The sequence below is a fragment of the Lycorma delicatula genome, chromosome 11 (assembly GCF_047948215.1).
Source record: "Lycorma delicatula isolate Av1 chromosome 11, ASM4794821v1, whole genome shotgun sequence".
Classification (NCBI taxonomy): domain Eukaryota; kingdom Metazoa; phylum Arthropoda; class Insecta; order Hemiptera; family Fulgoridae; genus Lycorma; species Lycorma delicatula.
This window is the reverse complement of record NC_134465.1, coordinates 48518630-48533378: the sequence shown is the minus strand read 5'-3', so window position 1 is coordinate 48533378 and position 14749 is coordinate 48518630. Positions and strand designations below refer to the sequence as shown.

The 14749-nt window shown below is 28.3% G+C and overlaps 1 protein-coding gene across 1 annotated transcript in view; it reads left to right on the top strand.

Moving 5' to 3' along the window:
- The window catches only part of LOC142332237 (uncharacterized), a 59056-nt gene extending 54465 nt beyond the window's left edge, over positions 1 to 4591 (top strand). The window contains exon 3 of the mRNA XM_075378538.1: positions 925 to 4591. Coding sequence (XP_075234653.1) covers positions 925 to 2066 — 1142 coding nt within the window. The 3' untranslated portion in view covers positions 2067 to 4591. The remainder of the gene's footprint in view (positions 1 to 924) is intronic.
- Positions 4592 to 14749: the final 10158 nt, after the last annotated feature.

The window sequence follows — 14749 nt, the reverse complement described above, 5'->3', positions numbered from 1 at the left end:
CCATCTGATTTTTAACATTCTCCTATAGCACCACATTTCAAAAGCTTCTAATCTTTTCTTCTCAGATACTCCGATTGTCCAAGTTTCACTTCCATATAAAGCGACACTCCAAACATACACTTTCAAAAATCTTTTCCTGACATTTAAATTCATTTTTGATGTAAACAAATTATATTTCTTACTGAAGGCTCGTTTTGCTTGTGCTATTCTGCATTTTATATCGCTCCTGCTTCGTCCATCTTTAGTAATTCTACTTCCCAAATAACAAAATTCTTCTACCTCCATAATCTTTTCTCCTCCTATTTTCACATTCAGTGGTCCATCTTTGTTATTTCTACTACATTTCATTACTTTTGTTTTGTTCTTGTTTATTTTCATGCGATAGTTCTTGCATAAGACTTCATCTATGCCGTTCATTGTTTCTTCTAAATCCTTTTTACTCTCGGCTAGAATTACTATATCATCAGCAAATCGTAGCATCTTTATCAATCATTTATAGATTTTAAAATTTATTAATGGGTTTTTTATTGAATGAACAATTTTCATTACTGATGTGTGTACTATATTCATGTAGTATTCATACATGTAGCATTCATGTAGTATACTATATCGTTCTCTGTGTTCTATTTTTAAAGAAAGAGGAATCCTTCCATTTAAATAAAAGCATGAGAAATTTGAACAAAAATTATTAAACTATTTTCAGTATAATGTTTTCTCATCCTTTATTCAGAGCATCTATAATAGCGAAGAAACAATTAACTCATTGTCAGAGACTGGAGATAGGTAAACTATTTATTGTTGTTAGCAAAGGGTGTTTGATTTTAGAGGTGTCACTGTGTGGAAAGAGTATTTATTGATTTTTAACTTTTTAAAAAATCTTATTTCACTGGTCGATTTATTTATTTTGAATTTTTTTTTTTTCAGATACTGCTTCTGTTTACATCAGTACAAAGTTAAATAACATTGATAAATTTCCTGAAGGAAGAAAAACAGGTTTATCAGCGGATTTGTATAATGATTTATTGGATAAAATTTATCAGGAAAAATTAAAATTTATACCTAAATATAATAATAATATTATCATTATTAATACTCAGATGCGTTTAATCTGTAATCTATGTAAATGTAAATTACCGACATCGTATGAAATAAAAAATATTATACAAAATTTGAATATTCATGTTGACGGGGTAAAACATAGAAATAACTTAAATGGTTTAAGGAAAAATTCTGATAATTTTATTTCACGTAAACTTAGTTTATCATCATCATCATCAAGTCTTGATGATGGTGTAGTTGCGATTCCTGATAGGGTAATGTCAGATATCTTTTTATTTGGTAATAATCAAAGAAATTTATTTTCTGGATATATACTACTATTTACAAATTGTAAAATTTGTGATAAAAATTTGAATTCGTGTAATAGAATGAATGTGATACAAAATTTGATTTACGTTCATGTTTCTGGAATAAAACATTGTTGTAAATTTTATGCCACATTATTTATTATCAATTCATTTGATGCTATTAATTCTTCTATCGATTATCTACATAATGAAATTAAAACACTTTTACCCAAAAAATTATATCAAGATCTGTTAAATAATATATACGAAGAAAAGTTAAAAAAATTACCACCATCTAATGAAAAATTAATAACCATTGATATAGCTAAAATATATGCAGTTTGTAACATATGTAATAATCGATTTGCGTATACTACTTTTAATCAATGTAAAGATGATTTATTATTACATATAAATAGTAAAAAACATAAAAAAATTATTAAAGATAAAACTTACATAAAGGAAGGTAATCTAAAACCAGCTCTACCTAAAAATGTTTTTACTATTACAGATGTAGATAATTTTAAAATAGTTGATTCTACTGTTGAACAGAATAAACTGTTTACAGTTTATTTACATGTAATTGCTAAATGTAAATTGTGTTCTGATTTGAAAATTGTTAGCTCTGCTAATATTTCTGATGTTCGTAATAGTATACATCATCATATGTTTAGTAAAAATCATATACTTAAGTATGTTAAAGAAATATGTAACAAGTAAATGTTTTGTTAAAGGAAAAAGTTTTTTTCTAAAATAAATCCTTTTTAAAAACAAGAATATTTATCAAATGATGTAATGTGGGTCCAAATTACTTGAAATGTTACATAATTCATTATATTTATCAAAATAAATAGATGAGAGTGAAAATAATTTGAACTGTTTGATGTTTTTCCAGTCTAGTTATTAATATAATTGAATTTTTTATTTAATTTATTTTTAATTCATTTAACAAATTAGATCCTATAAGCAGAATACAAATTAAAAATTAGATTGATTTTTTTCTTATCACTTAATATTTTTGTTCATTATCTTTTGAACTACTTTCACATACACCTTTGCTTCAACGGAATCTTCCACATATAGAATTTCAAAAGTTATTAAAAACTTGAGATATATGTATGCTTATCGTTACCTATGTTGAATTAATAGAACCTCCATAATCCAATTACATTTGGGGCAATACGGGGGAGGAGAAGTGGGAGATTGGAAAAAAGATCGGGTTAAAGAATTCATAAATTTAAAAACATACTTCAAAAGATTTATAAAAAAAAAATTCAGACATATAATTAATTGTATTATCACACAAAACATAAAATAATGATATTATTTTTAAACTAAAAAAATACATTTTTTCTACTGAAGACGTAGATTATAAAAATTAACTATAAAGAATTTTTTAAATGTAATCTTTTTTACAAAATCATTAAATGGATAATATTATTATTTTATTAATAATTGCATTTTCATTTCAAAGTTTAATTAATAAGTGACTAAAAAAAGTAAATTGTTAAGATGTCAAACTAATCTCAATCGTCAAAATATGAAATATTATTTTATTTTTTATATATATTATTTTCTTTATTTTCATTAAAGTGAAATAATGTGATATTACAGTTTATTGAATATATAATTTACATGCAATTTTTTTTATCGTTATCATTTAAAAGAAAATAAACTGTGAATTGTATACAGTTACTTAAATTTACATAATATATATATATTATTTTAAATAGCCTATATAAGATGTGATAATGTTATCTAAGATAGATTATTTATATTACATAATTTTGTGCATTTATTCTCAACATAAATTTACATTGAAGAATTGTTTATTATGTATGCGTAGAATTTGTGTAAAGTAATATTTCAGTTGATAATCGAGAGGAATATAAACTATGGAATATTGATGAACATAATTTTCTCTTGTTTTTTATGCAATCCTGTTTTTCCCTCGCATTTTTTTTTTACGTTGTAAAAAATGAAAAAAAAAACACATTGTGGGAGAAAACAGAAAAGACCCCAATTTTGTTTCTTGAACTAGGCTTTTTTTTGTTGTTAACAATAATTTACTAAAAGTTCTTGCACTCAATCATTTTCATTGTAATATTGTTCAGTAAAATATTATGTAAGCAATATTTTACATGTGAATGTGCAAAAGGACAGTTTTTTATGTTCAAATACATATAAATTTAGATGTTACCTGATTTTTGTAAACCATAATTTTTTTCTTTATTTTTTTGTGTGCGTTTGATTATAATTTTATTGTTTTTAAAAAAATATTTTGAATTTTTTTATAAGCTATTTTAATTTTTTTCATTTTATTAATTTGTATATTCATTTGTTTAGGTACTTACGTATTAACGCCACCGCAGCTACAGCTTTATTTAAAAACAAAGTAATCAATCGGATTTCGGTTGAAAATGGGCCGATATAGAGTTTAACATAGATTCAAAACAGTCTCTTTATTAATTTTAATTAATGGTTATTTATTTATTTTATAAATATAATCTAACCAAACTTAACCTACGCTCGCTTCTCCCGCTAACCTTGACTAATTAACAGGAGTGTTTTGATTATTTAATTTAAATAATTGACGTAATAACACCACCGCAGCTACAGCTTTATTTAAAGACAAAGTAGTCAATCGGATTTCAGTGGAAAATGGGCTGAAACCTAACCTAATTAATTATTTATTACTTAAATCAAAACATTACTGTTGATTAGTCAAGGTTAGCGAACGTAGGTTAAGTTTGGTTAGATTATATTTTCATGATTTGTAGTTTAACAAATATTCTTTAAAGTTTTTCATATATTTCTATTGACTAGAAAATTAAAAAGAAAAGTGAGATAAGTTTTAATCTAACCTAATTAACCTTGCGGTGGCATTAATACGTAAGTACCTTTTTTTATTATAATGTGTAAGTTATGAAATATAATTTATTTCATATTATATTATTTTATATTACTAAGTGTATTTTTTTTTTTTACTTTGTTCTATATTTTGTAATATTTTATTACAGCAGTGTTCTCTAACCGATAAAGAATTACTGTTCTTTAACATAAAACTTGAATTTTATGTTATTTTTTTATTCTTTAACTTTGTTTTTTCATTATTTACCCTAAGTTTTATTGACGAGTTGAAAGTTTTAATGTTATTCCTTTACAAATTCATAAAGGAAATTCACATTTCTTTCAAAATTTCATTACATAAAATTTATATTTTCATTATTAATAAAATTATAATAATATTATAAACAATAAAATATCTGTTATCAAAAATAATTGCATTGATTCATTTTGTATCCAAATGTTTCCTTTTCTATAAATGCAGTTGCACTAGAATAATACTCATAAATATTGTATGATGATACGTTCAGTGTATTATAGAATAAAACATTTTCTGTGCCAACACTGAATTGCAAATATTTCTACAATTATTATCAATATCAATATTAATGAAAAAAATATAAATATAAATTTATAATCAATACAAATAAATCTATCAAAATATTAAATAAATTAAAAGGTGAATTTTACAAAAAATAAAAATAAAAAGTATGATGAATTCATGATTTTTTTTTTTAAATTCTATAATTTCTAAATTTTGTTCACTATGAAAAACACAAAAATCTGTGTTTTTTGTGGTGAACATTATTAAATACTTATTAACTTTTTTTTCCTAGGTTTGAGTGAATGATTAGTGTATATTAATATACTCATAGTATTTGTCAAAGTATTATAAAACATGCTGACTGTTAATGAAGTGTGAAATATACCTTATATTTCACTATCTCTCAATTAAACTCTCTGTCATTGTTGAATTTAGGTAGTATAAATTATATGAGTGGCTATAATAGGTTGCCGGTCTCCATGGTGTAAGTGGTAGTATTTCTGCCTTTCATCCAAAGGTTATGAGTTCGAATCGTGGTCAGGCATGGAATTTTCACACGCTAAAAAGTTGTATTCTGAAAATTGATCCTTTGAAAATGACTTCAAAGTCATGTGATCATTATAAATTCTGAGTGATGTTTCATAAAATCTATCATAAACAGATATACAAAATGTTGTATATCTCATTTTTAACAGAAAAACTTAGTCAATAACTAAGTCGAGATTTATTGTTTTATCTAGACGGATTCTTCAATGTTTCAATTTTCACCATGATGAAATTAAACGTAGGTGAAGTTGAGTTGAAAGGGATAAACGAGATTAAATTTCTACGTGTGAGTTTTGATGACAAGCTGACTTTCGAGCCACATTAAATGCACTTAAGACTGAATGTCTGAGTTGAATTAATGTTCATAAACTCATATCATCTTGCGACTGGGGTGCTGACAAACACCATTCTAAACATGTATAGAAGCATTGCTTGGTTGAATCTAGAATACGGGTCTATCTCATATGACTGCAAGAGAAAAAAATTAATGGCTTACTAGACTTCTTGCACAATACTTGCATTTGCATATGTAGGGGTATTTGCCACTACTCCTACACCAAGTTTACTGACTGAATTCTATGAACGTCCATTACATTACAGGAGGAAATACCAGGCTATCAAGTATGTGATCAGCAGATCTCGTCTCTCCAACTGCTCAAGGCAAATGATTACCAGGCCCGCTCACACTCTACAACTCAAGAGGAAGTCCTTACTACCTTAAGTCTTTCAACCTCAGACTGCTTCACTATCTCCAGGAACTAACCCTGCCTGTTTCAAGAATTCTCTGAAAGAAAATAGGATGCGGCGCTCCTTGGTTGCACACATCTCTAAAGATTAAATATTTACTATGTGGAAGTCGTAAACGGGACCCACATTACCAATCTGCTATTGTAAGACGTGTTATCAAGTTTAGAGGGTCTAAAAAACTACCTCCGGTAAAGCCCATTAGGGCTAGGAATGGAAGGGGTGGTGTAGCAGACACTAATTAAAGAAGCGTTTCCAAACCTGTTTTTATAAAAGTTTTTCTTTATTTTCACTACTAGAACATCTCATAAAAGTTTGTTACATTCTTCGGGAATCACCTGTATAACCACATGAAGAAGATAATGATGATAACTATTATTAAAAAATAATATATATATGAAAAAAAACAGGCACAGACTAGAAGGACTTTCCCTGATCCTCTTTAAATGCAATCTAGTAAAAGTAATTAGAGAATGGAAGAAAAAACTCGAAAAACTAAATATTGCAGAAAATGTTAAAACGGGATATAAAACAAATTTATAAGCACAACTTTATTAGCCTTCGCAGATGATATCGCGATATTTTCAAAAGACATGGACGAGACTCGAATTAAAGTCCAGAAATTAAGTAAATCAGCTAATAAAATAGCCTTACAAATTTATTTCGAAAAAACAAAAAAAAAATTACAAACAAAATCTCGAATATCAGGAAATTAAAAATTTATCAAGATTTAAATATCTCAAAACTGTAATAACACAAAACGCTTAGAAAAGGAAGCGCTAAAAGAGCGAGCGCAGAAAATGGCGTTAGCGTTCAACTTGACACGAGTTTTATACAGAGTGATTCAAAGAAACGGAAAATTTTGAAAGTTGTGTTGGTAGCCGTGGGCGATTGGTACCACTTGATAAATGGCGCCAGCCTCTCTAACCTAACCTGCCATTTAGTTGTCATGGATCCTTGGAGTGGTGCGCAACGTGCATTTGCTATCAAAGCGTTTTACAAAAACAATAACAGTGTGGAGGGAGCGCGTAGAGAATTTCGCCGTCATTTTAATCTGGGACGGCACGACCGTGTTCCATCTGCACGTGCAATTAAAACATAGATATCTAATTCTGAGGAAACCGGTTCGGCAATGAAAAAGAAACCTCCAGGCCGTGAGCGAACAGTCCGTACACCACAGAATGTTCAAGCTTTACAAGATGCTGTCACACGAAGTCCACATCGGTCAATCCGTCGTCTCTCAGCATCTTTACGATCGCATAGTTCAAGTGTTCGAAGAATGTTAGAGAAGGACTTGCAATTCCATCCACACAAGTTGCAGATCGTCCAGGAACTGCAACCGAACGATGCGGTTGTGCGAGCAAAATTCTGTAATGTAATGCTTCAGAAGATAAATAAATGATAACGAAGAGTTTGTTCACGAACTGTGGATGTCAGACGAAGCGCATTTCCACCTCAGTGGATTTGTTAACGAGCAAAATTTCAGATACTGGGCACAAGAAAATCCTACGCAGCTACACCAGCGTCCGTTGCACAGCCAGAAAGTGACCATGTGGTGTGCTATGTCATCTTACAGTGTTATAGGCCCTTATTTTTTTGAGGATGACAACGGTCTTGCGATTACAGTGACGTCGGCTCGTTACGTAGCCGTGCTTGAAACCTTTGTTGTGGAACAACAAAAGAGATTTCCACCGATTCTTAACAAAGTCTGGTTTCAACAAGACGGAGCAACGTCACATACTGCACGAATATCGATGGCAGCTGTACGCCGATTGTTTGGACAACGTGTCATTTCACGAAATTGTGACATTAGATGGCCTCCCAGACGCCTGATCTCTCAGCTTGCGATTACTTTTTGTGGGGTCACCTTAAAAGCAAAGTGTTTCACAGTAGACCTGCTACAACGGAAGAACTGAAGGCAAAGATCCGAGAAGCAATTGCGGAAATTCCAGTTGAGATGTTACGTCAAACCACGAACAATTTAACGAAGAGACTTCGTGAGTGTTTACGTAGAAGAGGAGTTCACCTGGAAGATGTCATCTTTAAAAAATCAACTAAAATGTATGTATCCTAAAATGGCAACATTTGTACAATTACAGGAAATAAAATTCATTTTCTAAAAAAAATTTTCGTTAACGTTATTTAATTTTTTAAATTTCCTGTTTCTTTGAATCACTCTGTATTTGAATATTATACAAGAATATTAGACCGGGTGATCAATTTGTTAACCTTTATTACCTTTAAGTGATTACTATTCCCTATAAAATAAAAATGATTAAAAAATTATTTGATAATTACGAATAAAATATTATTAAATGAAAACATATTGATGTGAAATAAAACTAGAACTGCCTACTCTTAGATTGCCAAATTGGTAAAATCCAAACAATTTCTAAGAAACAATCTTGATCGCCTGCTTTTGTAATACGATAATCCACTTCAGGATTATCCTTAAAAAACAGTCCAAATTCCGGTCTACCAAGGTAGTCACCAAAATAGCTAAGTAACATCTCATTCATAAATGATTGGTATAATTAAGAATTTAATTATTTTAATAGTTTTAGTTAAAATTTAATTTATTATTAAAATTTTAACAAAATAATGAAAAGATAGATAATGGACGAACAAGCAGTCGATGTAATTGGCATTCGTGTGGAAGACAAAAGACAAACTGCATGGCACTTAACGTGTTAAATCAGCACCCAACCGCAAGAGGAGGTAAAAACGTAACACACCGCCCACCAAATTATAATTATAATTTTTATAAAATTGCAATTTTTTCTCTTAAAAGAGAAAAAAATCATTGTTTGGATTTAGAATTATTCATATCATTTCAATCATCTAAATTTGGAATAATAATCAGTTTATTAAAAGCTCTTCTTATGATGGAGTTATTTGTTTTCACGTCTACTAGTCTAGTGAGTCCATCCTTACCTGGATACACTTGAACTATTACTCCTAATCTCCACATGAGTGGAGGAAGGTTATTTTCCTTAATTATAACCAGACTACCGACGCAAATGTTGGTATTTGAAACCTTGCACTTACTTTTCTATTGTAGAGAATATAAGTAGTCGTTAGACCATTCCTTCCAAAAATCTCTTAGTAATTTTTGTGTAAGCTGCCACCTAGCGAGCTTATTTACGTTAACGCTGAGAAATCAGGGTCAGGTAAGGAAGTTAAAGGGGCAAAAATTAAAAAATTCCAAGAGTGAGTGGAGCGGAATCAGATGTATGCCGCCCATCATGACGGATAAGTATTTCCGACGTGGAATAAATTTCTTATTGAGAAAGATCTGACAATATGCAATTATTTTTACACAGGTATGACCATACAAAATTATAAATTTTACAGATTTTAACTATATTTTCTCTTAATTTTTTTTTAAGCATAATTTATTTAAAACTAAGGGTGATAGAAATTTTCTATTTACAGAACTGTAATGTACGCAAAAAAGCAATTCAAGAAAAGGTAGCTTTTTGTCTATCAGTGTAATAAGTTAAATAAAACACACACTCATTTATACAACATGTAGTATTTCTGCATGATTTTTCTTTAAAAATAGTATGTGCATGCTAAACACATCTTGAATGGAGTTGGAATATACAGCTTATTCCATTTAACGTGATAATAAATTAACAGATAATATTATCAAACTGTTAACTTCATCACCTTTTCCAGGTACTCATCATTTGTATAATACACAGAAGAAAATATCCTGTTTATAGTAATTAAGCTTTCAATTGTCGGTGTTAATCTTTCTAATGTCAAAATCACAATTATTTATTCACTAAGTCACTAAGTAATGATTAAACATTTCTATTGATTATCTTAGTTATTTGTGCAAGCTGGGGCAATGATATTATGAGAAAGTAAGAATGAATCACAGTTTCACTAAAGGAATGGAATAGAAAGTTCAAATCACCCAACTCATTTTAGTTACAGTATAAATTGCCCCTAACTTCATTTTTTCAACAGTATCACACATTTTAATAATCTAATACATGTGTTTTATCAATAAGTTTTGTTTTGGAACTCCCTGAAGATTAACTGTGCTTACTAACTTTCTGTGAAGATTAACTTTAATGTTTATTATATTATGCTTGGAAATTAATTTTATTTATGGTGCAGTCTCTTGCATTTATTCCAAACTAGTAGACAAAATTTGTGCTTCAATATATTTTGTATTATTCTTTTGGTGCGCACCAGCCATAAATACAGTAAAAAAAAAAGAATACCTTATGGATATTAAAAAGAAAACCGATTCCTGAGCAAAGAGTAAAATAAAACCATTCTGAAATTTTAGGAACCCAAATTAAGAGTAAGCTTCATGATTTCTTATGGTTTTTGGCCTGAAAAATTGAATAAAACAGGTTTCATGATATTTTTCGTAAAACAGAAAGATCTGTTGTCTGAACACATTTTGTAAAGTTTGTAATACAAAATCTTCATTAAATGACTAATAAATGCATATAATCTATTATCAAAACTTGTAAAGAATTAAATTCTAAGAAAATTCATGTAAAACACCCCAATAAAAAACAAATTAAAGTTCAAGAAATTTGATTTTATTGCTAATACTTACCATATAAACGAAGGGATTACATGTACAAAGCATGTTTGCTTTCTTATTAAGTGCAATGATACAATAAAAAATGTATTCATAGTGCAGGCGGCATCTGTTTTAAAATGGGCATACTTGGACCTTTTCTATGATTGTTAATTTTTACTTTAATCCTTCCAGAATATCATCAGAAATGATTATTTCATTATGTACCAATTGAAACAGGCGTGCTTAAATTTTTATTGTACAAAATGTAAAAAAATCATAAAAATATCCATTTTTTTCTCCTATTTCCCTAGATAACTCGATAACTGTTCATTTTAGAGAAAAGATCAGAACAGAAAAAAGTTTTGTAATTAAATTTTACAAACTATCATTAGTTGCAAAGTGAAATATACATATTGATGCAAAAATAGCAATAACTGTAAAAAAAAAGAAAAAAGAAACAAGGATTTTTGGAAATTTTTTCTAGTAATTTTATTATACTTAGGACCTTCATATATTCCTTCAAAGAACTTTTTAATATGATAAAGCAACATGCCAAATTTCAACAAAATCGGTCCAACAGTTTTTGCACAATAATTTTTGCAATTCAGATTTAAGAAAAAAATGTGATTTTTCCAAATTGTGTAGGGCCTGAAATAGTCTCTAGATACTTGCAAATTTAATCACATGTAAAAGAGCAGTCAAACTTTCAAATGCATTTAAAAATTTTTAAATCTGTTTTAAAAAACAAAAAAAAAAATGTTTAAATCTGTTTTAATTTTTTTAAATTATTGTTGTCTAAGCTAAAAAGTTCAAATATTATACTGGCAAACATGAATTACTCCTAAATATTGGCCTATGAATTTCTTGATAATAATTTATTCTAAAAGTTGCACAATGGCGGTCAACTTTGATCAGTTACATCTTAAAGATATTTAATGAATTGAAACTTTTCTTTTTTCTTTTTTTTTTGAAGAAGCATCTTTCCAAGTACTTTTAAGCTGTGTTTTTTAAAATTAATTTAGATAAAAATTTGTGAAGCTATTTAATTTGTTTATAAGCAGAGAAATTACAAGTATGTTTGAAAAATTCTCTAGGCTCTCCTAATAAACTTTAAATTTTCCAAAATGCATTTGAAATTTAATGCTCTTTTACATGTGATTAAATTTTCAAGTATCGAGAGATTTTATTTCAGGCCCAAAACAATTTGGAAAAATCGCTTTTTTCTGGACTGCAAAATTATTGTGCAAAAACTGTCAGATTGATTTTGTTGAAATTTGGCATATTGCTTTATCATATCAAAAAGTTCTTTGAGGGAAAAAATGAAGGTCCTATGTATAATACAATTATTAGAAAAAAATTCACAAGAATTCTTTTGTTTTTTTTGTGACAGTTATTGCTATTTTTGCATATAATATTGCATTTTTCGATTTGCAACCAATGATATTTTGTTTAAAATTTAATAACACAACTTTTTTCTCTCTCAATCTTTTCTCTAAACTGAACAGTTATAGAGTTATCCAAGGAAAGGAGAAAAAATTAATATTTTTGCAATTTTTTTACATTTTGTTCAATAAAAATTTAAGTACACCTTTTTCAACTGGTGCATAATGAAATAATCATTTCTGATGATTCCAGAAGCATTAAAGTAAAAATTAGCAATCATATAGAAAAAGTCCAACCCAAAATAGATACTGTCTGGACTACAAAGATAAAGATAAAATTAATAAATTAATAAAATAAAAGTACTAGTGTTAATGTTTTCAGACAATAAAGTTTATGCATCTTTCTCAAATTCACTGTAAAATTGAAAATTATGATTTTATGATTTCATAATTTACGATTTTTTATTATAGTTAATGATTTATAAATTATGATTTCTTAAGTGGTAACACAGTAATCAACTGGCAAACAGCAAATTTTATGTTATGTCATCAGTGCATTTGCATGTTGTGTGTTACTTTTGTGAATTATTTCCAGTACAATGGAGTTTAATTAAGTATGTGTGTGTGTGTGTGTGTGTGTGTGTGTGTGTGTGTATGTGTTTTAATTGGAATAATGCTACAGCAATACCTTTATTATTTTATGACAGGAATATTCCAACATGGTATTTATCTTGGAGGTGTGTGATAGAAATGAAACTTTTTTTTGTTGCTGCAGAATATCAAAAACGTTTTCCTACATGCAGAGTTACAAATCCTAAAATAATTATTGGAACATTCGATATGCTATGAGAAACAGATACATTTCCCAGCATTACTGCTTATCATGACCATTCTGATGAAATCATCATTGGGGCTACTCAATGCAGTCTGTTAGTAAACCATACTTTCCCCGGTAGTCCAGTTTCCCAGTCTACAGTGTGGAAAACACTTTGTAACAAGCTGTATTCTTACCATAATCAGCAGGTAAAAAATCTTCAACCAAGAGATCCTACTCTTTGTTGGCAATATTGCACTTGGTTGAATATGAACCGCCGACTGCACAGGTTCATTTTATTTACTGAAGAGGCTCAGTTTAGTTGGAATAACACCAATAATTTTCACATCAAACACAATTGGGCAAAAGTCAAACAACAGTAGAACATAATTTCCAACAACGATTTAGCATCAATGTGTAGTTTGAGATTTTTGAGTCATAAAATATTATGTATAGGCCTATAAAAATGTAATGAAACCCAAATTTAAGCAAATGGTATTTTCACTTCATACCTCAAAACATAAAGAAGATCCATTTTCATCCCCCACCACCGTGCAATCAAAAGTAATAATTGTTTGAAGATCCAGCCTGGTATTATTTCTTTGTGACTGGTTAATAGCAACAACCTTTCTGTCTGTTTGCTCACAAAAAAGCACAAGTTGAATAACCAAAGATTTTGTAGATCAAGTTGATCCCATCATCTTTGTCTACTTTTGTCACTAACTCAATGGAGCTTTATGAAGTGGAATGATATAATTATCAGATAAATTAAGAAATATTTTTATTAATATAATTATTATTAAACAAAAGTTAAACATAAAAATTCAGATATTTTCATATGAGAATCTTTTTTTTTGATGTCAATAAATTTATTTTTCAAATAATATAGTTTTCCTTAAATAAAATTTGTATATTTAATCTATATAAATTTCAGATTCCTTGACCACTGAGAGTGATTGTAATTTTAGTAAAAAATAAATTTAATTACTCACGTCAGTATATGAATATATGATATATATGAATGTACATATATCTGTTTATCTTTCTAAAAGTGTGTTTTTTTCACAAAGACTAAGTAAACTTATATATTCAAAATTTTGTGCGTTTCCAGTTAACATATACCATTGCTTTTATTTAAGAAAAATATAAATTGAGCAATACCCATCAATGGCTGTATGCTATATAATTCTTTAAAATATTTTCTTTGCTATAAATAAATTTGCTAGAAAACAGACAAATAATACTTTATTCTATGAAATTTTCTTTAAAAATTGTTTACTAAGACCAATTTAAAAATTGGTTTTACTATAATACATCAAACTAAGATCATTTAAATAAAATTAAATCATAACAGAATGTACGGTTAGATAAGCTTTCAATAATAAATATATCCACTAACCAGTCTTTATTTTTTTTTCATAAACCGGTACCATAAGAGTGAAAAGAACTTTGGAACGGCAGCGAGGGCAATTTACAAGTACATTTAATACACTGAATATTCTATTGACTGACTCATCATCCATCTCCTCTTCAGATAATTCATTCTATAAAATAAAAAAATTATTACCACCTATAAATTCACAGATTTCAAGCAGTAAATTATGTGAGTGTCTACTTGTGGAAAGATAGACTATTGTTAAAAAAGATTGTCATAGAATCTTTAAATTAATAACAGAATTACACAAAGATGAATACTTTCCTTCAATATATTAAAAATAAACAAAGTTGTAGGTAAACAATTTTTTATAGAAAATAATTCTATTATTTTCTTTTTTTTTACAATCATTAAGTTGGGTTTTTAGCCAAATTTTTAAAAATATATGACAAGTTGTGGAGCAGCAAGGGATCACTAGCGTATATTTATTTATCACTTAAATAATTAGGTTTCACTGATCAATGCACTTGATAAGAATAATATGCTAATTATTATGATTTTTTAACATATATTTTACAGACTATAAATAGATACTGCTA